Source organism: Podarcis pityusensis, assembly GCF_964106645.2.
Source record: "Podarcis pityusensis genome assembly, chromosome: 14".
In the NCBI taxonomy this organism is placed as follows: domain Eukaryota; kingdom Metazoa; phylum Chordata; class Lepidosauria; order Squamata; family Lacertidae; genus Podarcis; species Podarcis pityusensis.
Window position 1 is genome coordinate 28,988,308 of NC_138039.1, and position 15,707 is coordinate 29,004,014.

General features: G+C 41.3%; 1 protein-coding gene across 4 annotated transcripts in view; it reads left to right on the plus strand.

The window, feature by feature from the left end:
• The window catches only part of DENND4A (DENN domain containing 4A), a 63,723-nt gene that overhangs the window by 29,910 nt on the left and 18,106 nt on the right, over positions 1 to 15,707 (plus strand). For all 4 annotated transcript variants that reach the window (XM_080982078.1, XM_080982075.1, XM_080982076.1 and 1 more), the window contains exons 13-22: positions 460 to 605; positions 1,795 to 1,928; positions 3,108 to 3,243; positions 7,270 to 7,476; positions 8,190 to 8,318; positions 8,977 to 9,121; positions 10,412 to 10,528; positions 12,276 to 12,425; positions 12,710 to 13,803; positions 14,489 to 14,702. In XM_080982078.1, coding sequence (XP_080838204.1) covers positions 460 to 605; positions 1,795 to 1,928; positions 3,108 to 3,243; positions 7,270 to 7,476; positions 8,190 to 8,318; positions 8,977 to 9,121; positions 10,412 to 10,528; positions 12,276 to 12,425; positions 12,710 to 13,803; positions 14,489 to 14,702 — 2,472 coding nt within the window. The remainder of the gene's footprint in view (positions 1 to 459; positions 606 to 1,794; positions 1,929 to 3,107; positions 3,244 to 7,269; positions 7,477 to 8,189; positions 8,319 to 8,976; positions 9,122 to 10,411; positions 10,529 to 12,275; positions 12,426 to 12,709; positions 13,804 to 14,488; positions 14,703 to 15,707) is intronic.

Here is a 15,707-nt window from a genome sequence, read left to right on the forward strand (position 1 = left end):
AACACTTAGTTGAATTGCAGGTGTTTAAACAGGTTGGGTGGCCTTCTGTCACAGATTCTTTAGCTGTGATTTCTGCATTGTAGAGGGTTGGACTAGATGATCCTTCCAGCCCCATAATTCTATGACTCTGTGAATGCATGCCTGTCTGTTTTAGGCCCAGGCAGTATTTCAGTATCTTCCTGCAGTTCATTTAACATCCCTTGGAATTCCTGCCATGGTTTCACCTGGGCTTAAGTACTTAAGCTTTAGGCTAAATTCAGTGTCTAGTTTTTGGAGGTTTTTCAACATGACATTCAGAGTTTGAGTTTCTTGCACTTTTGTGGCTCCTGACGATGGTAGCGGGGACCCCATATGGAATGTTTATTTAATTTCCTTTTCTTAGTGGAGTATATCTTCTTTGCTTTCCCTGCCAACCACGTTTCTAACATCAAATGTTGGGTTTTTGTTTTAACTTTATAGGGTTCTTAAAAAGCCGTGACCGTTCACATCAGAAGTTTTACACTATGATGACCAAGACACAAATGTTCATTCGCTTCATTGAAGAATGCTCCTTTGTCAGTGATAAAGATGCAAGTCTTGCATTTTTTGATGACTGTGTAAATAAAGTAAGTGTGGCTGACATACTTCTCCATTGAACCATGTCTGACAACAAACACTCTGCTAACATAGGATTTGGCAACTCTAGGTAATTTAGAGTGGCTCTCATGGCCCCACACTGCCCACTGTTGCTGATGGGAGTTGTTGATCAGCAGCATTTGGAGAGCACGATGTTGGCAAAGACTGATCTAATTGGCTCTGATACCAAAGATTTTATTAAATCCGTCAGTGTCTATATAGTTGACATCTTCACAGCTGACACTCAGTCTGGCACTAATGTGCCCCTAAAATTTCTGAAAACTGCAAAACGTTCTGAAGATGGTGGCTTTTGTTTTTTTGCAGGTGTACCCTTGACTTAATTGTTGCAACATAAAGTGCATGTCACACACTTGAGAGAAATTCAGCAACTATGGAAATTGGCCATTTCTTTCCTGCCATATGCTAGAAAGATGGCCAGCTCAAGTGCCACTTTATTGATTACAGACAATTCTGCTGCAAGAAGTGGGGGGGGGGGGGAGCCTCCTCGGCAGTAGGCAGCCTTCCCTGACATAGGATCCTGTGAGGAAATTGGCTTTTTACAAAGAGCAGTGGTTTTGCTATGCAGAGCAAGGAAACAGGACTAGCTTGGTTAAGTATGTTCATTGTGTGTCATGCCAATGTATTTATTACATAAACACACACTCACACTGAAACATGCTTAACCAAGCTAGTCCTGCCTCCTTGTTCTACATATAGCATAAAATGAGCAGCTGAAAAATATCACTTTTTGTGAGAAGCTGACTGCTGGAATCACTTTCAAGATAAACAAGGCATGACAATATTCTATGAAAGGGATATGACTTGAGACCAACAAACCTTTGAAAGCAGTATGCGGAAAACAACGCTCTCATCTTTATACTGAATTGCTAAATTTCTTCAAAGGAAGTCCAAGACGCAGCCTTTTTCTTTCCTTTTCCTTTTTTAAAAGAGATTGGAGACCGAAGGTGGGGGAATTGCAAATAATGACAGTAAAACACAGGAAACATTATCTAAATGTTTCATAAAAATTTCATTCCACTTGATTGTAAAAGCCCTAATGTTACTGTATCATTGGCAACTGTTTTTTCTACACACCATTGTATGAACAATACCCTGCTTCCAAAATGTGAGCATATGTTGTACTTGAGATAAAATACATTTTAAAACTATTTTATGCAGGTAGATATGGATAGGACGGGTGACACGCGGCTTATAGAACTGGATGAATCATACAAGAGTGAGCACACGGTTTTCATAACTCCCCCGGAGATCCCCCACCTTCCCAATGGAGAAGAGGTTCCATCACAGTACAGGTAACTCTTTGGAATGTGGCAAGAATCCTGGCAAAATGCTGGTCCCTAAGTTGTGCTGGCTGCAAAGTATTTTATGTGTCAAACCTGTTGTACCAGTAGAGGGTAATAGCTGTACCTAGCCTAAACAATATATATGTATATGTGTGTGTGTGTGTGTGTGTGTGTGTGTGTGTATATATGTGTGTGTGTGTGTGTGTGTATATATATATATCACCCACCATCCACTCCCCAGATTGAACACCAGACCTTTGCTTATTTTGACAACCACCAATTGGTGGTTGGTGGGTTTGTTTGTTTATTTTGGTCTTCCTGAAAGTCCTTTTTTTTAAAAATCCAGCAATCTAATTTTCTCTTTCAAATGAGTTTGCAGGTCAGTATTGATTTTTATGGGCTTCTGCACTTTCTTTGTTCGTTAGAAACTAAATAAGCTTTTCAGATGTTCATGGCATAAATGCAGTCAATACTAATGAAGTTGTCACTCTAATTGAATAGCACACTAAAAAAAAATAAAAATCCTTACTTAAATACTCAGCCTTAAGTGAGTATATAGATCTCTGCTCAGGAAAGAGTTTTACTGAAGGGTCATACAAAGAAGAGGGGGCCTAAGTTAACCTGTCATTTAGTCCATTTTTCACGGCAATTTCATAGTTTGGTGGCAGAGCACATGCTTTGTGTGCAGAAGGTTCTATCTCCAAGGACCAGGCAACACATGACTGGAAAGATCCTTCTCTGCCTAAGACACACACACCCCAGAGACCCACAGCCAGTAAGAGTAATGACCATAGCCCAGACTCAGTACCAGGCAACTTTGTAAGTCCCTCCATTCATCCCTCCTCATCTCTTAGTTGTCTCAATTATGAAGATGGACAGCAATTGTCAGAGGGCCAAATATGGTCAGTTACTGAACCATTATATGCTGATTCCGCTCAGTAAATAAATGCTTGAAGGATGTCTTTTTCTTTCTGCCCCCCCCCCCACCCCCGGTCAGGGTTTTTACTTGAAAAAACAAAGAAAGTACAGCAAGCTTGTGTGTTCTCTATTCAATTTTTTACTCCTATAATAGAACTGTAGCTCACGAAAATATCAGTTGTAGTCAAAGCAGCATCATGGCCCAAAGCCCTCTGTATGGTGTTGGGGCATAAGTAAATAAAATAAGATGGCGTCTCCCTTCTTTTTCAGTTATAGTGGATTTCCTGTACTGCAGCAAGATCTGTTTGAGCGGCCTAAGGCACTCCTGACAATACAGAACAGCAGGTTATCTTCAAAAGCCAGCAGTCCCAACAGCCCGTTGCCAATGTTCAGGAGAACAAAACAGGTACTTAGTAAGCATGCGGCACCCTTCGGTGTTCTGTATATCCTGGTTTCACTGTTTCTCCCAAGGAGTTTGCTGCAGTGCTTTTTACAGTCTCTTCAAACTTGGGGCAAGTTACAGCAAATTGCTGCTGGCTGCCATGGACAGTTGAGAGAGCGCAGTTAATTCATTCATTCCCATTTATTAAATTTGTATACTCCCATTCATCCATAGATCTCAGGGTGGTTCACAACATAAAATTACAATATAAAACACATAACAAAAGTTATGTGGTTTGGAACAGGCTGCAGCAAGAGTTATTGAATACCTTCACATAGTTCAGTGTATAATTTACCTAAAAGAAATGCATTCCAGTATAGTATTAAATGTGAAAGAACAATTTTTTTAAATTTTTTATGGTAATGTTACTTTACTTTTTAGATCAGCCTTTATTAGCCTTGGGAGGCAGGGACAGGGTTCCCAGATGCTGCTGGAACACAACTCCCATCATCCCTGACTGCTGGTCCTGCTGGCTAGGGACAATGGCAGTTGTAGTCCAACATAATATTGGGATACCCACCCACTCTGATGTTGGGCTGAGGTTCGGCTTGTGGGCTTCCCAGAGGTATCTGGTTGACCATTGTAAGAACAGGACAAGATGGGCTTTTGGCCTGCTCCATCTGGGCTCTTCTTACGTTCTTATGCACAACCTCTTCCTCTCTCCCAACCCAACAAGCTGGGTCACATATGTAACAAGCTTATGCCCTTTGGGACTTTGAACTAGATTATCTCTTAAACAGCAGCTTCCCCATACTTCCTCGTAAGCTGCTTTTGAGAAAAACTCAGGAAATTTAAAGAGCAAGTGTGGTGTTTGCCTCCTAGGATGGGTCAAGGAAAGGGTTAAAATGGGTGTGATGTGATTGGCCAGTGAGAATGCAAGGGGGGAGTAAAAGATAGAGTGGGAGGTTTTGAAAGTCAGTTGAGGTTGGGAGTTGGGAGTTGAGGTTTGTCAGTTGGGAGTTGCATTCTCACTGGCCAATCACATCACACCCATTTTAACCTTTTCCTTGACCCATCCTAGGAGGTAAATGCCACAGCAAGTTAAAGTGCTTTGTAAACTGTTTGCATTGAAGAGTTAAAGAGGTAGACATCCCAGCAACACCATTATAATGAAAATAAGTGCAGGCATTGTGTAAAATTGGGTATGTTATGGGATGTATTCTCATAGCAATGGGCTTTTGAAAAGAAAAAAGGAGTGGCAGCCTTGTGGCAATCCAGAAATGCACATTTGTGTGTTATACGGGAATAATTTATTCCAGCTTTTGGGTGCTCTATAAACCTCTGCTTGTCAATGATATGAACTTAGTTTGAGTGCCTCTACTGAATTGTAAGGAGGATCTCAGCCTCCCTAGGGACTCCATGCTATAATTTAATCTCACATTTCCTTTTTCTTTCCCTCTGCTATCCACAGCAGCTGTTGCACGGAAGTGCTTGTGGGTAGAATTAGGCATAATAAACCACTTTTAAAACAACATTTCCTTCACAGTTTGTATCTTTTTTTCATAGTAAGTTTTCTCAGATAACCTTCCTCTGTCCTTCTGAACAATGTTTTTCCATTTTCTTTTGCTCCTAACCTTCCTTGCTGGTTTTATTTAGTCACTATTACTAGCAGCGAACCACAGTTATGGTATTTGAAGCATTTGTCAATCTATCAATTAATCATTTTCTAACTGTCTAGTCTTGTTTTAAATTGCTTTGAACTGTTTTCATCTATTTTATGTGTACTGTAAATCACATTGAGATAGTAGTTTGGAAGGTGGCTACTAAATTATATGCAGTATTAGAAACAAACCAAAATTCTGGTATTTGGGAGACTTAATCCATCAAGTTGCTGGTGACTAACCCATTAATAATTTTCAGTCACCTTGGCCCACGGCAGGTTACAACATTTTAAAATACAATTACAAAAAGCACCACCACAAAAAAAATATAATAAAAACTAACAAAATGCTTATATTAGATTTAGATTTCCAATCTTTATGCGTAAGGAATCTTCAAGGCTGCTTTCTAAAAAGAGTTTCTTTTCCCATCTCACGGGATTCATCCAATAAGACACCCTCTCATACCGTTTTCAAGTCCCAACTGTTGAGCAGAAGTCGGTTTTCAAAATGGCGGGAAGGACAAGGCTGGCCTCTGTTAGAAACTGGGCATTTAGTGTCCCCAGTCCCATGCTGTGGAACACTCTTCCAACAGTGATTTGGCAGGCATCCCCTCTTTTCAGTTTCAGGCATCTAAAACTAGCCTGTGAAACTGGCCTTTAAAAACATTTTGATTAGCCTGTCCTTTTAATGATTATTCTGTACTGTTTGTAGGTTGTTGTACTGTTTGTAAAGTTTTATTTTATGCATATATTGCTATACACTCTTTGCAGTGTTTTACGAGATGGCAGTATATAAATAAATAAGAACTGTAGAGTTAGACATGAAGCAGATAATCACGGGCTTTTTCCTTGTATGGGAGGCATCTCCTTTGTTATTGGTGTCTGCAGCCTGCTGGAAACAGGTTTAATATCTAATTTGGATAGTTAAGTCACTTAACCTTGTTTGCCTCTTGTTTTTGTGAGCACTGTTTGGCATGTAAAAATACAGTGATATGCCCAACTCATGCTTTAACTAATGAAAATTCTTTTGAGCACCTGCTGGTTGTACAGCAAGGGTAATGACCGAGTTATCCCAGTAATTATTTTTCTACTGTGCTGCTCTTGTTCAACATTCAGATAACGACACCTTGACTTCTATTATCTATCTCTCTATCTGTCTTGTGGTTTGAGCGACCATTTAAGGAGCTTATTTTCCCCTCTAATGCACTCCACGTTCTGTTGCATTTCAGATGAATATGTATGTTCTATTGCAGTGATGCTGGCATGCTGTCACCCTCAAATGATTTCACTAGATAATAGTTTGCATTTCAAACAAATTAAGTGTATTAGTCATCCTTGTGTCTTCTCAGTTATGAACTAGAAACACCAGTTTTCTGATTTTAGAAATGAAGCAACAGTGGAATTAATGAGGGTGTCAGAGCTCACCAACCAGGCATAGCCTTTGCTGAATTAGGCCACCAAATCCTGCACATCAGGAGATAAGCAGGCTGCAGAAGCCAAAGTAAAACATAGTACTGAACACCTTCTTCCAGGAAACCCACAAGTTTGGTGAGCGATTGAGCCAGCATAGGCCAATAATAGCTTGTCTTCAGTCTGAAGACTAAGATGTAGAAGAACCAGACCAGAGTTGAGGGCCAGGCTTGATGAAACGCAGAAGATCTGTGGCTCGATTATCTGACATAGTTTTTTTAATAAAAAAAATTAGCCACCACAGACTGATGGTTTGATTGGCATATCAGTGGTGGCTCCACTTTTTGGAATGCTCTCCCCAGGTAGGCACACCTGGCACCATCATTGTCTGTTTTTTAGGTGCCAGGCCAAAATGTTCTTGTTCTCCTAGGCTTTTGGATCTAAATTTTCTGCTTATCATTTAGTTGAGCGGGGCTGAGTTGGATTTGCTCTTTTAAATACATTAATGTTGGTTTTCTTTTTCTTTTTATGCTTGTTTTTGATATTTTTTATAAGTGGCTTTAAGTTCCCTTTTCTGAAGAAAGTGAGTAATAAATATAAACCCACTTCCCTAGTCCTGATCCAATTTGCACTCGCCTCCCCCTAGCAGCTGTATTTAAGCTTAGAAGAAAACACTGGGAGACGTGATCATTGATCCCTTGTGTATCATCTAATTTGGCCCTCAGGTTCTCTGTGACCACGTGAAAAGCTGCTAGTTGTTTGTATTGCCAGACAACCACTGAGTCTCGCAGACCAACTGAATTTGTTCCACAATTCAGTGGCCTCCAGCGAAGAGTGTGCAGCAGTCAATAGTTGCAGAGCTGTTACTGAAATAATTCAAGTGAGGATCTGCCTCATGCTTATCTCCCTTCTATGGATGTGAAGAGGATTTTAAAAGTGTAACATACCTAAAACACAGTATTTTCAATGCCTCTTCGCAGGAAATCAAGTCGGCCCACAAGATAGCCAAGAGGTATTCTTCCATCCCTCAGATGTGGTCTAGGTGCTTGCTGCGCCACTGCTATGGCCTCTGGTTTATCTGCCTTCCTGCCTATGTCAAGGTGTGCCATTCCAAAGTGAGGGCTTTGAGGACAGCCTATGATGTGCTGCGGAAAATGCACTCGAAAAAGATTGATCCACCTGACGAGGTAAATTGCCTGCGTCTAGTACCTGGTGTGGAAACTGGAGCTTCAATTCAGGAGCTGTGCTAGGGAGTTCTGGAGCTGGTGACTTGATGAGTTCAAAAGGGGCAGAAATATGATTTATAGTCACCACCAGTATTTCCTCTTCCTGGACCTCTGCTGGGTTATTGCTTGCAGCTTGCCTCCCAAGTAGATTCTTCACAATACAGCTGTCTGGCAGTGAAACAGGTGCTTCTCTAGCAACTCTGAACTTTCTCTTGAATCTGGTGTCACCTTTGCTTCCAAGGTCTGTGGGATGGTGGGGGAGAGTTGGGGATGAAGGAAAGGCTCAGAATGGGGTTGGAGGGGTTCTTGTGGGAGCCCAGGAATCCCTAATATGGATCTCTTCTGGCCACCTCTGCACTGCTGCAAGTTCCTCCAGGTTTTTAGGGTTCTCTATGAGGCCCCAAGCCTTTTCCTTTGAAGAGGTCTCTCCAGTGTCTAGGTTAGATGGGATCCTGACATAAATGGATGTCCTTTCTGAAATATGATGATGGCCCTAAGTTGGCCAGTTTCTTGAGAATGAATTTGTATTGTGCTTTTATTATTTTTTGTTGGCAGCCGCCCAGAGTGGCTGGGAAAACCCAGTCAGATGGGCGGCATATAAATAATGCATTATTATTATTATTATTATTATTATTATTATTTTATCTGACAAGGAGAATCTTGTTTTTTTCCAGGTATGCTACCGGGTGTTGATGCAGTTATGTGGACAATATGGCCAGCCTGTGCTAGCAGTGAGAGTCCTTTTTGAAATGAAAAAAGCTGGAGTTGACCCCAATGCCATTACATATGGTTATTATAATAAGGTAAATATTTGTTAATTATTTGAAAGCCTTGCATTTTAGTACTGGAAAAATAATTCTTTGTAAAGATAATGATCAATTGGCCAATGTCTGATTTCAGCAAACCATAGTATATGCAGTGCTTTTTTTCTGGGGGGACGCCTACCCCTAAACATTTTGTGAATCTAAGTTTGGCCTCATTGAGGGGCAGTATTTCAATATGAGTAGGACAATGAGAGTACCCCTAAACATTTTTTTAGAGAAAAAGTGCTGAGTATATGTGTGCATGACTACAGACATGGTTTGGATTTTTATCCATCTGTTCTCTGTTTTTAACACAGTTCTCAGAGTGGTTTAAGAATCAAAATGTCTCTTCCCAGGAAACTTTGAAAATGGTAACTCCATGAGGGAAGTGGAGGTCACCTAATAATTCTCAGCATTCTTAACAAACTATGCTTTCCAGAATTCTTAGAAGGAAGCTGTGACTGTTTAAAGTGTATAGTTCAGGTGGTCTTGCCCAGAATGAGACCAGGGAAACCTGGTCTCAAAATCCTAGGCCATGACATATTTGGAACAGGTTGATCATTGGATTGCTTTAATATAGAATGGGATAACTGAAAGTGTACTACTCCAAGATCCTTAGGTTGTGTGATTTAAATAATTTCTTTTACTGTTATTACAGGCTGTTTTGGAAAGTACTTGGCCGTCAAGCAATCGAAGTGGCTATTTTCTGTGGACAAAGATAAGAAACGTTGTCTTAGGAATAGCTCAGTTTAAAAGAGTTCTAAGGAAGCAACCTGCAAATGGCATCCACAAAGTTCTTTCTGGTAGGAGTTTTTATGCATCTTTTGGTTTGTAGCTCTGCAAATGTAACTGCTTTCAATAGGTAGAAATGCCCAGTTTTCAAAATCAGTCTTAATTTATGCAGCATATTCTATTCAGTGTTTTAATTGCTGTAATGGATGACACAAAAACCAGGGATGTCTTATCCAGACTAGCATGAATGATAGGGCCTCAGCTATGTAGCACATTCTGCTGCGTGTACCTCTTGAAAATATGATGAGCTACATGACACAATGAGGAAGAGACGCTGATGGAACAGGAATGGTCAGAATCCTGGGTCTCTCTGGAAAAATTGTGGGGAGCAAATATTTAAAGATTTATTGCATTGCTATCTTACTCCTTAAAATATTAGACATATAGGAAGCTGTATTGGTCCATCGAGGTCAGCACTAATCACACAGACCAGTAGTAACTCTCCATGGTTTCAGACAGGGAACATTCTCAGCTCTGCTTGGAGATGGCTCAGGGGACCAAACCCAGGACCTTCAGCGTGCAAAGTAGATCCTCAACCACTGAACCATGCCTCTTCCCTGTATAAGTCACAGTGGTCCAGAATACATAAATTCTAAACTGACATTTTGGCAGAGATTAAGTTACTGGCTGTCGTCTAGATTCATCTGGTAAGATAGTCTTACTCAGTGCTTGATTTCGCACCCCCCCCCCCTCAAAAAAAGCACTAGTCTTACTGAATTTCATAATTGAGAGGGGTAAAAATCCCTTTTCTCCCAAACAGCTTTGTACATCCTTCCTAACTGCAGCCAGACAGGCACTGGAACCAAGGGTCTTCTTTCTAATAATCAGTGTCATGCAAAAAATACATGCAGTCTCTAAAAGCAGAACAGCCCTATTATAACTGAGGACAGTCTTTAGTCACCAAAAAGTCCCCCAAGTTTCTGGAAATGTTCTACTGCTGAGTTTCCTCATTCAAACAAATGGTCACTTTTACAAACAATATCACCTCTATACAGTGGTACCTCGGATTAAGAACTTAATTCGTTCTGGACGTCTGTTTTTAACCTGAAACTGTTCTTAACCTGAGGTACTACTTTAGCTAATGGTGACTGCCGCTGCACGATTTCTGTTCTCATCCTGAAGCAAAGTTCTTAACCCAAGGTACTATTTCTGGGTTAACAGGATCTGTAACCTGAGGCGTCTTGTAACCCGAGGTACCATTGTATTTCATTGCAACAGCATCCCATGATTCCCTTTCTGCTTGGCATTCTTTTTAAAGTAAAAAATGTATTGTTAATTTTTTATCCTTTTTATTATGATAGGGGAACATTCAGATCTGTTATACAGGCTATCGAAAGCAGCAGCTAAACAAGGGAAAGCCACTGCTCAGAGGAATGGTGAGCAAAAGGAAGATAAGAAAGAGAGTGACTCTAGTTCTTGTAAGTATCAAATATTGATACTTGTCATGTTGCCTGAATTCTGTTCCTTTGGGGTTGTTTTGATTCCAACTTTTATGCACTGCCTCTCTTTTGAATATCCCTTTACTGTTGTATTTCTGTGTCATGTTGTGTCATAGACTACCAGCAGCTTGGGAGAACTGTTGAGGCAGCCCCACCTTTTGGTGTCCGTATTTTTAATTGTTAGCCCCCTTGGGTGCCTTGGTTTATCAATGCATTATAATGCAGTACATAAAATTATAATGAATACCTTCCACAAGCACTGCTGGGCAAATGCAAAGACAAGGAAGAGAGTCAATAAGAAAGAGTCTTCTTTCTTCACCATTATTCTCTCAGCCCTTTTTATTATTGGCTGAATGCTCACTGGAGCAAATGCATATGATGTAGAACTGTAACAACCTCTATGGTTTCATAAAGTGAATTTATGCACATTTGAATTTAAGAGGTTTGAAAAGATGGTTATGCCTACAGGGGATTTTAATCCATTATGAGTCTTAAAACAGACATGAAAAACTTGGATTCTTGCCTCTGGTGAAAAGTACAGATTTCGTGTGCTTCTGGGAAGAGCGTGAAGACTTTGTAACTCAGTTGCATAACGGATCAAAGAACCTAGATTTTTACAGGAGTGTGTGTGCGCGCACATTTCTAAATCAATGTTAAATTATGTGGTGCTGCTGCTTATTATTATTACTAGTAGTAGTAGTATTAGTATTAAAATTTATACCCAGCACTTTCCTCCAAAGGAGCCCAGGGCAGCAAACATAACAGTGCAAAAGCAATACAATTAAAACTTCTAAATCCAGTTAAGAGCAACCTCTAACAACAGTTCAAAACTCCTAAAAGCTATCACCTCCTCTCTGACTAATAATTTCAGGGTTGCCACAGCCCAGGATTTTCACCATCCAATGCCTGGGTAAACAGGAATGTTTTAGAATTTCTCCTAAAAGTTAATAGTGAGGGAGATTGAAGCACCTCTCTAGGGAGGGCCTTCCACAGATGGGAAAGCCCCACCGAGAGACGGCACGGTCACACATCACTGCCAACTGCGAAATCCCCTTGGCACTGTTTCGGTACTTGAGTTCCATGCCACTTAGGGCCTCGGGTGTTAATACTAATACCTTGAATTGGCCAAATAGCTCACTGACAGCTAGTGCTGTGTCTTAAATACCCGTTGCCCCACTTATTAACCTAGCAGCTGCATTCTGTATTAGCTGCAGCCTCAGGACTATCTTCAAGGGCAGCCTTGCATAGATCACATTACAGTAGTCCAAGTGGGAGGCCACCAGAGTATGGGTAACTGAGGCTATCCCAATCCAGGAATGACTGTAGTTGGAGAACCAGTCTAAGCTGGGAATAAGCGCATAAGCAATATCGCCTCCTGCCACTGCCATCCTCCCTGCACTATAGGGCAATCACTTGTCATGTGTACTTACTGCTAAGAGATTCTGCTGCTCAGGTTTTAGCTGCCATGTTCCCTTGTTGATAATGCACCATGGTAGCATCTCCACACATGCACAGTATCATATGGAAACATGTAATATATGTAAATCAGCCTGCCCTGCGAGCAGTAAAGAAGTGTGAGATGGTCTACATGGTATGCTAGTTTGACTTTTGAATACCTAATAACTTGGGGAAATGGCTTATGGTTAATGCTCCTATTTTTCTAGAATTTACTAAGAGCAAGCTCAAATCTTAACAAGTGATAAATGTTTATTGTCTGTGTATACAGTATCTGAAGTAGAAAGTGGAAAGGGAAGTGGTGACTGCCTTCCTTCATTAAATTATCAAAATTCGAATAGAGCTAAGCCTGCATCAAGGATTGTTCGCCTGAATGATAAAATTGGCAAAGTAGCAGATACAGCAGGAGAGATCGGCAGAGGTAAGCTGGTGCAGTTGATTCTCATGAATTGATGGTTTTGACTCATTTATTTTCTGTGAGACAACAATCCCATTGCATACATTCATTCATAAGAGGGCTAGATATTTTTTTCTCAGGACTGTTAACCGGATTCTCTATTAATATGGTAGTATATAAGGGTCCCCATCCTATCATAAAACTCCTACACATGTTAGAGATGTCTAAGGTTTTATGGCAATTTCTGCACTGCTTTGCTTTGTGACTAAATCCACTTCCCTGGATTTGTGTGTGTTTCCCCCTCACAGAAAGCTCTGCAGGATTGTTATTCTCTTGCTTTGAGGATATCAACAAAACAAGAGTTACTAGAGTTGAAAGCTTAAGAAATAGGCACTTAAATGCAGCTGAACTGGATCAGAAACGGATGGTTTGGAGAAACAGGAACCGTAATCTGAGTGGAGATGCTTTGATAGAACTCATGAAAAACCATATTAACCAGGAGGCAAGTCCAGAACAAATAGTTGAAAAACTAGGAGTGGATGCAAAAATTCTTTCCAAAGTGTTTGAGAAGAGAAAAAGGCCCAACACTCTCAACATCAGACAGTCTTCCTTGGGACCCAGTAAGAGAGGGAACTTGGAGAAAGAATCCAGTGATGAGGATGCTCCCTATGAGGACCTTTTTGTGGACAAAACAGAGTCTCCTGTCATATTTGATTTGGAAGATTTGGATAATGAACCTTTCTCAGTGAAGACTGTGAAGCTGTTACATAAAAGGCCAAAGAGGATTCAGCGAGCCATCAGCTTTCCAGTAAAGCTCGTTGAGAAAACTGGTGTTGAGATGGGATTTGATCCACTTTCCTTGCTGGCTGCTGAGACAGAACAACAGAAAGAGGAAGAGGATGACGATGAGGACAGAAGTGCCTCAACCCCGTCTGCAAGGCGAGATTTAGCTGAAGAAATAGAAATGTATATGAACAATATGAGCAGCCCCTTAACAAGCCGTACGCCAAGCATAGATTTGCAAAAAGCCTACAGTGACAAGAACACCAACAAAAAGAGTCCAACGTTGGCTCAGCCATGCCGGAGATCTAGCCTTCCTCCAAACTCACCCAGACCGGCAAGCCTTACCAAATCCAAAAGCTACCACATAAAAAATGAAGAAAGGGGAAGGGACAGACTTTGGTCCTCTCCAGTATTTTCTCCCCATAGTCTGTCCAGGGGACAATCTCAGGATGCAGCTGGTGCAATAGCTCTTGCCTCTCCAACTGCTTTCAACTTGGATACACTGCTAACACCTACCTTTGACGTTCTAAAGACCAGCATGTTTTCTGCAGGGAAAGGGGTTGCTGAGAAGGCCAGCAAGTGGTACTCAAAGTTTACTACGTATGCGGCATCAGCAAAGGTAAGCATCTTAAAACATTGCTGGGTGCGAGGGGAGCCAAAATGGCTCCTGTAGTAGAGCAGTTCTCAAACTGTGGTGTGCAGCTCTTTTGTGCAGTGCAGGTGTGTGAGAAACTTTCCCTGTCACTTAAGATGATAAAAATGTTTTCAGCAAAGATTTGGGTATGCATACAAATCCTGTGATTTGAGAGCCAGGTGCATGTAAATCACGCTGAGACTAACAGACCTGACTTTCCTCTGGGAGACTCCAAGAGGAAAGAAAATAATAGTTATGTCAAACACAGAGAAGGAAAATGGTTGCAAAATAAATAGATAGGGCCCTCTGTCTTCTTGCACTGTAGGGACAAGTAAATTGTTGTTGATCAAATTTTTCATCCTGAAAAAGGAAGAGAATTTTGCTCTCTACCAGCCAATAAATTTTGGAATGTGATGAGACATTGAAAGTGGCAGCTATATGATAACTATTGCAGGAGATATTCAGTCTTCATTTGTTAACTATATACATGAGTCAGGTTGCTTGGCACTCAGATTTTCACTTCCAGTTAATAGAAGTCAACTTGGATGTTCAAAGCAGTTATTCTAGAAGAAGATCCAGCTTGGTTCTGTTGATATTGATGATGGTGTTTCTTCCAGATACTTTCTATGAGACCTTTAAGCACAGAAAACATTACTATTCTTGTTTTCAGGATCAAAACTCAGACCGAGCAAGCATTTCATCCCTTGGGGCCCTTGATTCAGAAACTGCCTCCCTGACTGATGAAGACGTCTGCAATGATCTTGAAAGCAACTCCTCTCCTCAAGAGAATGCCTCCTCTGTGTTAAAGGGAATTGGCTTGAGTAGGACAAGTCTTGAAAGTTCAGCTTCTAACAGTGGCACATCGAAGCGTTTTTCTCAGTCCGGTAAGAGTTCTCCTTAAATTTCTCAAATTTCCTTTCTTACCCTATTTATTTTATTTTAGTTATTTAGTAACAGATGTATGGGGTGTTAGGGGAGGGGTAGTACCTCTGGTGAGGGACATGTTATGCTCCTTCTGGGGTAGTTTGTCCACCTTTGGTCCCTACCCTGCACTCAGCTGTCACCTGCGGCTCCTAGAAGCTGGCAGCATGTGACAGCGACCACACCCCAGGAATGGCTTCGACTGGCCAGCTAAACCAGGTGAGGGTAGCCGATGGGTCTCATACCCTCAGTGGGTTAGGGACTTCCCCTGCATACAAAGACAAGCTCTGGCAGATTGGGTGGATGAGACCAATAGTGGGTCTAACGGTCAAGAAGGCAGTTTCTGCACATGCTGTGGAGGGAAGTGAGGGAAAGATGGGGCTCGTTAACCTGGAAAGGCGGCCCTTCTAGGAGAAGGAAAAATCTGGTCCTAAACCTCTGCTTCTTTATGGGGTATCTTCTGGAGAAGAAAATGCTAAGGAGTAACCCTACACAGATCCGGAGTGGAGTCCCTAAGATGGTTGGGTGGCGCCTTGTACGCCTCCTTCCGGCAACTCGTTCAGCCAAGCTGGTGCCAAACGTATTGCTCTGCTTTCCTTTGGACTACATCAGTGAGGCGGAGAGCGGGGCCTTGCCATCTGGGCAGTCCAGGACCTTGGTACACACTATCCAGGGTTGCGCCATGAGGAGCTCACTTCGGTGCTGCTAATGCAGCGGTTTGATTTGATCCCTGGAGATGCACTCCATTGTCTCTTGAGAGAGACAGATGTCAACAACAGTTATTTAGAATTGTGTACTGCTTTATGTCATGCAGGCCTCAAAGCATTTCCCATTAAAAATACACATCGCAAAAAACAAAATCAATAAAATCTCGTAAAATTCAAAACATATAATAACAGTTTAATTCTATTTAACAACAGCACAAAATAGTGGTAGGGAGAGAGAAAATTAAACTTATCCACAAAAAG